Source organism: Capsicum annuum, chromosome 11, assembly GCF_002878395.1.
Source record: "Capsicum annuum cultivar UCD-10X-F1 chromosome 11, UCD10Xv1.1, whole genome shotgun sequence".
Taxonomy (NCBI): domain Eukaryota; kingdom Viridiplantae; phylum Streptophyta; class Magnoliopsida; order Solanales; family Solanaceae; genus Capsicum; species Capsicum annuum.
In genome coordinates, this window is record NC_061121.1 from 231470065 (window position 1) to 231478262 (window position 8198).

At 33.3% G+C, this 8198-nt stretch overlaps 1 protein-coding gene across 2 annotated transcripts; it reads left to right on the forward strand.

The window, feature by feature from the left end:
• Positions 1–3274: 3274 nt before the first annotated feature.
• On the forward strand, positions 3275–7707 carry LOC107848407. 2 transcript variants are annotated; one of them, XM_016693169.2, is made up of 7 exons: positions 3275–3436; positions 3513–3553; positions 4297–4360; positions 4760–4948; positions 5786–5857; positions 7099–7277; positions 7362–7707. In XM_016693169.2, the coding sequence occupies exons 1-7, from the start codon at positions 3332–3334 to the stop codon at positions 7483–7485; spliced, it is 774 nt and encodes a 257-aa protein (XP_016548655.2). In that variant the 5' UTR covers positions 3275–3331; the 3' UTR covers positions 7486–7707. The 2 variants fall into 2 exon arrangements, with proteins under 2 accessions (XP_016548655.2, XP_016548656.2); XM_016693170.2 differs by having other exon boundaries at positions 3339–3436; positions 4292–4360.
• Positions 7708–8198: the final 491 nt, after the last annotated feature.

An 8198-nucleotide genomic window follows, 5' to 3' on the forward strand; every position in this document is an offset into this window, starting at 1 on the left:
TATTAAGTAAACTTTAAATTTAAATTTGGTTATTAGTATTTCATATACTTAAAGAAAAAAATAGGACTTAACAAACAAAAATAAGAAATTTTCTTAATTTACAAAAATAAACAATAAAAAAATTGATATACATTTTGAATAAAGAATAAAATTTATTTACTTTTATCAAGTATATTAATTACTATGAATTATTATTTCATTAGTTTAGTTATATATATTATATTTAAACAATTTTTCATAGATCTAATTAAATGCACCAATCAAATTTGGGAAATATAAATGAAAATGTTGTACACCATTTAAGGCAAACCAGAAAAGTCAGGGGTCCCACCATATTCTTCAATGAAGATCTGTGCATGGCCTGATATGTAATTAAATAGAAAAAGATGTGTATTTTTCAAAGCTTTTGATAAAGTCCAAACAATAAAAAGTAAAAGACAACTTTTTAAAGAAAGATGATTTTGAAAAGACCTTTATGCCCTCAAATTGATATTTAATATCACTAGACAGTCATGTTTGGCTCTTCTAATATATAGAAAAGAAATAGAAATATATCTATAATCTATATCTACATTTACATGTATAGTATATTAAAAGTGAAAATTCCTTAAAAAAGTGATTCTAATTTTTTTCTTTCATTAAGATTTGTCCTTTAGATAAAATCGTCTTTTTATTAATTTTTTTCAAATTCTTATCATTTTATTATTATTAATAATAGGATTTTGAAAATAATTAAAGTCTTTATTTAAGTTAGGAAAGAAATCATAATATATAACAGTTCTAAATTAACTTAAATTTTACCTTATATATAATTTGTTAAATTAAATAAAAGGAAAGAATTGAATTGAAAAGGGACACAAAGAAAACATTGGAGGAACAAAAAGAAAACAGAAGCTAAATCTAATAAATAAATAAATAATAAAGGATAATTTATTAAATTAAATAAATATAAATTTGAACCCTCAAAAGTATTGGGACAAAGAAAGTAAAATTAAACATAAAATTTCTTATAAATTGAGAATTCTTCTTTTCTACAATAATAAAATTTCTTATTTATGAAATTTTTAGTTTGATCATCATTGAAAAATTTATGCCAGTTTAATTATTATGAATTTTTCTCCTTTTTTTTCCAATCAAGTTTTGTATATTTGGATGGTAGATTACTTGTAGATTCATTAAAATGGAAGCACAATGTATTTCGAGATACATGTTTATTAATTGAAGATATATAATCTAACTTAGTCTTATATGCATATTGCATGTTCACATTCTTGTATCTAGACGCCCGATATTTTTTTTTTTTGATATGTATCTCTTTCATATATATATGTATAGCGTTAGAAGGATTCTATATGTATCTCTTTTAAAACATTTATCTCTGCACCTGGTATATATATGTGTATTATGTATCTCTTTACTTTTCTATTTGAAATCTCCTTTTTTTATGTTGATACATCATGTTTTACCATGATACATTTTTAATGATAACCAATTTTTGTATCTCTTTTTCAGAATATGAAATACGTAATCGATGAGATTCCACAACATCCACTAAGGTTTGGTAGCTTGTGCAATGCCAAGTTTAAAGAAGATTTTGAAAAAAATTCGTCAAAAAAATTAATTGAGGTGTTCAGTGAGAATGTAGTTGGAAAGGCGTAGAATAGATATTTTAGTGACAATGGAGACTCCACGAGATCAAAACGGAACTTCATACCACCCGAAAAATGATTGTTATTAGTTATGAAGTTATTTCTAGTTTTGAGAGTTTGATGAATAATATTTATCGAAATAAAATGATTGTTATCCTTACATCAAATATATTATCAGATACATTTAATTGTCGGAATAAAATGATTGTTATCCTTACATCAAACATTTTTCAACTTCTTTGTATCTATCTGGTGTGATTTTTCTTTTTTTTCTTGATGCGATTTTTCTTCTTCAATTATTTGCAAAGCTTTCGATTTTTCTTGATTGCAAAGGAAATTGCAAAGCTTTTTTCTTACTATACGGACAACCACATGTATCATTGGTGCCCAATGCTTCTGGGTGTGTTGTAATGAATCAGATCTTTAAAAGAGATACATACAGATAGGGGTGAGCATTAAATACCAAAAACTGAATTACCGAATCGAAAAAAAATTTGATAATTGATATTCGGTAATTTGGTATTTGAGATGATATTTGGGAGTAAAATTTTAAAATTACGGTATTTGAGTTCGGAATTGGTAAAAAACATTACTACAATTTGGTATTTGGTATTTCTCGAATATCCAATTATATAGGCCACATACTTGTGTGAATATTGCTCAAACAAACTTTGAACTGTTAAATATAAATATAAAGTAGACTTTTAACTTCACACAACAGACTTCCTTGCAACCAACATATGACAACTTTTGATGAAAATATCATGCTAAGACTGAAAATCAGGGCGTGGAAGGGAACAACAGAAAAGAAGTCTTCATGACATGATACATAACACCATTGTTGGCTGCACTTGCCCAACTCTAATTATCCTAACATAGGTCGGAATATGGATTTAACCAAGGGGACTTGGTCAAGCCTTCTTAATCCTTGTGTTCACATGTCAACAACAAATGAAAATAATCGCAAAACTCAGCACTTGACAGACAACATAACATATGTTGCTCTCCATCACATTTATAAGAAGAAATATTATGACTTTACATCATATTTACATTCAGTTCGTTACATCCAGTTTGAGTTACATCCAATTTGATATAAATGTTATTCATGTTATATCCAGTTATTCCCTTCTGGGAGCTGGATCAAACTACAATAACATAGGCTTTAAGGTGTTTCATTAATTGAGTCACACATATCATCGTGTAACAAGACCAAACAAAATTAATTTTTTCTGGGGTAAAACTGTGTATTCAGAGGTGTAAAACTACCAAACAAAATTGAATTTTTCTCAAATGTTGGTTGGAAATCACCACTATTATCACCAAATAGGATCACTAAAAGCACGTCCAACTTTAATATGATAATACCGAATTTCATACCGAATCAAAATTTAATTTACCGATTACCAAATTTGGGCCTGGACAGTTCCAGTAGAAAGCCCAAAATACTGGAAATCACCACTATTATCAATTCTGTTAATGTAAAACTTACATAAATTCCTAAGGTGGTTTGGTTGGAAATAAGTTTTACATTAACAGAAGAGTATTGTTATAGATGGTAATTTGGGCCTGGACAGTTCCAGTAGAAAGCCCATAAACTGACCCGTTTCCTCGTCAACTTCTTCGCTATCCATCAATAATGAACAAACACAATAGAAGAAAAAAAAAAAAAACATTGAAAAATGTTGAGGCTTCTGAGATTTAGCTCAGCTACCATTTCCAATTCAACAAAATTTTTGCATAGTCCATGTAGATTGACTTCCAATCGCTTCCTCGATATTTACCAGGTTGGTTGAATGTAATTTTTTTTTTCTGATGAAGAAATTTGTCTTGTATTGAGTATTGAAAATCATTTCACTGCAGCTAGGAAACAAGGAGGCAATTGAGAAAGAGCGTGCTCGGCTGTAAGTTTTTTTCTTTTTTTTTTTTGGCTTTACAATTTGTTGTATTGTTAAGCTTACATGAAATGAGGTTACGTTGGTTTGAGCATGTAATGAGAAGGGCTCTGATGCTCCAGTGCGGAGGTTTGAGACACTGACTATGGATGGTTTTAGGCGATTTAGAGTTAGGTCGAATAAATATTGGAGGGAGGTGATTAGAGCAGTTACAACAACTTACGGAGGACATTACCCTGATAGGAAGGTGTGGAGGACGCGGATTAGGAAACAGGGTTAGGGGTGGGAGTGCGTCGGTAATAGTAGGGGAGTGTTCTTTATTTGTGTCTGATATTTCTTGTTCGTGGTGTTAAGTGTTGTCTATGGTTTTAGATAGATAGTTGGGAAGAGGGTTAGAGGGTGGGAGTGCGTCGGTAACAGTAAGGGAGCGTTCTTTATTTGTGTTTGATGTTTCTTGTTCGTGGTGTTGAGTGTTGTTTATGGTTTTGGATAGATAGTTTTGCATACTGGACAAGTTTATATGCATATATGATTTGTGTTTGTTATACTGTTATCGGTCCTAAACCGGGGGTCTAATGGAAACAGCCTCTCTACTTCACTTGGGGTAGTGGTATGGTCAGCGTACACTCTGCCCTCCCTAGACCCTATTATGTGGACACTGGGTAAGTTGTTGTTGTTGTTGTTGTTGTTATTAAGCTTACATGAAACAGATTCTGAAGTTTATTTTATGTATATTATGTGCTTTAGGGCAGTAAAGATGAGATGAATCGGGGATATTTTGCTGATATAAATGAGTTGAAACAACATGGTGGTAAGGTATAGAATAAAAAGCGATAAATAAGTTTGGTTCTTCAAGTTTTTAAAATTATGTAAAAGCGATAAATTTTTTTCAGTTTTTTCTTTTAATATTTTCGCTCCCAAAACTATAAAAGTTGTCTCAACAGCTATAAAAATTGACCCAACAACTATCAAAGTTGTTTGACAACTGTGCAAATTTGTTCGACAATTGTGCAAGTTGTTGGACAACTTTTATAGTTGTTGGGACAACTGATGCAGTTGTCGAACAACTGTCTCCAGTTGTTTGAGCGAATTTATCTTTTTAACTTAATCATATTGTGGGACCCACTTGTTACTTTTGATTTATTGAAGACTTAAGAGGCATTCTCAACTCATTTTTCCCTATTGTTGTGTCCATTATGAAAATGCGGAACATAGATTGCAACCGCAAATAAGATTATCATTCCGTCAATGGCGGCTGTGAAGTTTCCTGCTTTGGAAGTGAATCACTCAGTTGGTTCAAATGTTAAGCTTCCCATCACCTCCATTGGAAATGGCGTAGAGGCAAATAAATCAGAAGCACCGAAGGCATCATTGTTGTGTCTTTCATTCCGTGCAAGCTCACAGGTTAGAGTAACTCTAATTGATTGATGGTTTTAGGCTGAAGAAAAAGCGATATTTGTGTTTTACATTAGCCTATCATTACAAAAGAAGTTCATTTGATCTCCCAAATTAGTTTTTTTTTTTTACATTGTGGTTTGTTGACGGAGGCGCCATCTTGGACCACTAGAAAATCCAGAGTACTTTTAGCATTCAATCGAGCTTAGTATATTTATCGTGTTTTATCATTGATGAGGCATTATCATTGGCTGCCTTACATTTGTAGGTCGTTTATTTGCGATAATTATGCATATGACTTGAAGTTGATCAAAATTAATCTTATAAATAGTTCAATGCTAGTGCTTTTACAATATTCTGGTCGTACCTCCTTGAGTGAATATATTATGGAATAATCAATTAGAAGTAGGTTGAAAATTTCAAAATTTTACCAAAGATGTGTCGTCGGAAGGAATTTTTTTTAAAAAAAAAATTCAGAAGAAAAGGGCAATGTGGACTCATGCATTTTATTGTTGTCGGAGCACACAAAATGAATGGATTTTATTTAATTGCTACACATATGACAAAATGATTGAGAGTTGAGACTACAACGCCATTATGCTTAACTACAACCTCGCATATGCTTTACCTTAATGCTTAATATATATGAATTAAAGCTTAGATTTTGAGAAACAGAAGTTTCCAATGCAGCATTTGTGGGTTAAAAATAATTTAAAATTGCCACGTCCCTTTGCTTATCTTAAGATAATACAGGTTGATTTAAAACTTGATATATAAACAACAACTATTAAAGTATATCTTCCTTTTATCTCGTTTTACTACTGAAGTTTTGTCCACTTTTGGCAGGCAATGATTGATTCTTGGAGTAAGCCGTTTCTGGATACATTCAAAAATTCTAAAAGGGTTCAGCTCTATGAGGTATTGCGGCACTACTTCGTAGTTGAAAGAATGGTGCTTCTTCACGCATGTCTCTTACATTTAGGACCCGTTATAGGTCTTTATACAACTATAGATAACCATAGCCTTAAGACTCAAGTTTATTGGTTTTTGCAACAACAACAACATACCCAGTGTATTCCCACAAGGTGGGGTCTGGGAGGTTAAAGTGTACGCAGTCGATAGTCCATACCACTACCTATAGTCTGGTGGTTTTTGCACCTTCCTATTATTTGGAATGTCTCGCATACCATACCCTTCTTCGATAAAGTTACTTTTTGATTGTTGGGGATTCGACGAAGATTTAATAGTCCATAGGATTTGAATTTCAAATAGTTCTTCTTCCTTACTTGGATTTGGGATGTTCTTAGAGTTTATAGTAATTGAGCTAAATGACTCTCTAGTTCACTCTCACGGCTATGGTTCTTTTGTGTAATAATGACGTCCTCTAGATTACGATACTGTCGTGAAGTGTAGTGACATTGCATGAAGAAACATGTTTCTAACTGCTTTGCATTCTTCTGGAAGTTAGTTAATTGTTGAAGTCGCAACAAACAGAGGCGGAGCCAACCCTTTTTGGGGGGTTTGTCCGGAACCCCTTCGACGGAAAAATATACTATTTATGCATGATTAAAATTATTTTTTATGTGGTTATAGTAGGTGTTGAACTCCCTTCGACTTAGTTTTCTTTGAATATTGAACCCCCTTACTTGAAATCTTGAAATCTTGGCTCCGCGTCTGGCAACAAATGTGGACCGGTAAAAACTAATTGGAATCTGGAGAAGCAACTTCCAGTCGATAGTACCAGACTGATGTCCTATGCTGAAGCAGCTCTTCTACTGCATGCTTTCAATTTCTCTATGACAAACCCCGGGGTGTTGCTGCCATGTGGCCTGGTGGTCACAGGTACAAGCCGTGTAAACAGCCTCTTGCAGAAATGTAAGATAAGACTGCATACAATAAACCCTTGTGGTCCGGATAGCGGGAGCTTTAGTACACCGGTGTGCCCTTTTATGACAAACCCTGGGGATATTTCACACTTCTTGAATGAAAAAAGAAGTGGTTAGGAATAAACTCTACAAACGTCCTTTTTTTATAAGAATCTGCATGTAAAATGCAGGTCGGACATCTTTCACTATCATTAGTCTCATGCAACGATGCCTTTATTTCTGGTTTTCAAAATAGAATAGACCTTGAATATAGAATCTTTAAATTGTTTGCAGATCTCCTTTATAGATTCATGGTTTTTGACACTCGGTCCTGTAAAGAAACTGCTACTTCGGACGATGAGGAAATCTAACCCCCATGAGAGCAAGGATGCACTGCATAGACAGATTGTCTATTCATTTGGAGACCATTACTATTTCCGGAAAGAGCTTAAAATACTGAACCTACTGACTGGGTATGAAGTTACCTATGTGTTTCCTTATTGATGAAGCAGAAGAATTGAGTTACACGTGTTTTCCATTCTGTATCGAATTTACAGGTACATGTTCTTGGTTGACAAATTTGGTAGAATACGATGGCAAAGTTCCGGATTGGCAACAGAAGAAGAGTTGTCATCGCTTCTCTCTTGTACGTCTTTTCTACTGGATGAGGAATCGAAGTAATAAGAATCAAACGGCATATGGAGGGACTTCTTTGTTATTCATAAACGTTTCAAGTTTGTGCTTCTTTTATACCTCATTATGTTTCTTGAATTACTTTAATTTTCCTACAATGATGCACTTTTCGGTGATTCTGGACAAGTTCTCTGAGCTGAATTAGCTGTTTGCCATGAAACATAGATGTTGTAAACAATTTCTTCAGGGTAACATAAGGATGTTTTAATATTTCTCCTCCATTTGCTCTTTATGTTTACTCTCCAAAGATGTTGACGCCACTCATGTCGGATCCTTCAAAAATAGTGCATTTTTTGAAGGATCCGACACGGGTGCTGCAACAGTTTGGAGAGTCTCATTGACAGGCTGATTAGCTTTTACTTGTGTGGTTAGCTGTATATCTTAAGATAACTTTACCTTTAATCGTTTGGTTGGGAAAAGTTTATCCCGGGATTAGTTATCCCATCATGTATTGGGGATAACTTATTCCATCACTATGGTATAAATGGTGGGATAAGTTATCCCGACCTTGACAATCAAACGGTGCACTAAAAATTTTATCCCGGGACTATTTGATTTAGTAATAAATAGTTGGTGCATTACTCCATCTAGTTTGCCAATGATATCTTTAACCGCATAAGTAAGCCTTGGAGCAACGTTAAAATTATCTTCATGATTACCACTTCGAGCATTGGAATAACCTGGGGTCGTTTGGTTTGAAA

Excerpts from the sequence above, each read along its gene's own strand:
- LOC107848407 (XM_016693169.2), top strand. The coding sequence starts at position 3,332 with ATGTTGAGGCTTCTGAGATTTAGCTCAGCTACCATTTCCAATTCAACA. Across the intron at positions 4,949-5,785 it reads CATTCCGTGCAAGCTCACAG|GCAATGATTGATTCTTGGAG; the intron begins GTTAGAGTAACT and ends CACTTTTGGCAG. Across the intron at positions 7,278-7,361 it reads ATACTGAACCTACTGACTGG|GTACATGTTCTTGGTTGACA; the intron begins GTATGAAGTTAC and ends TCGAATTTACAG.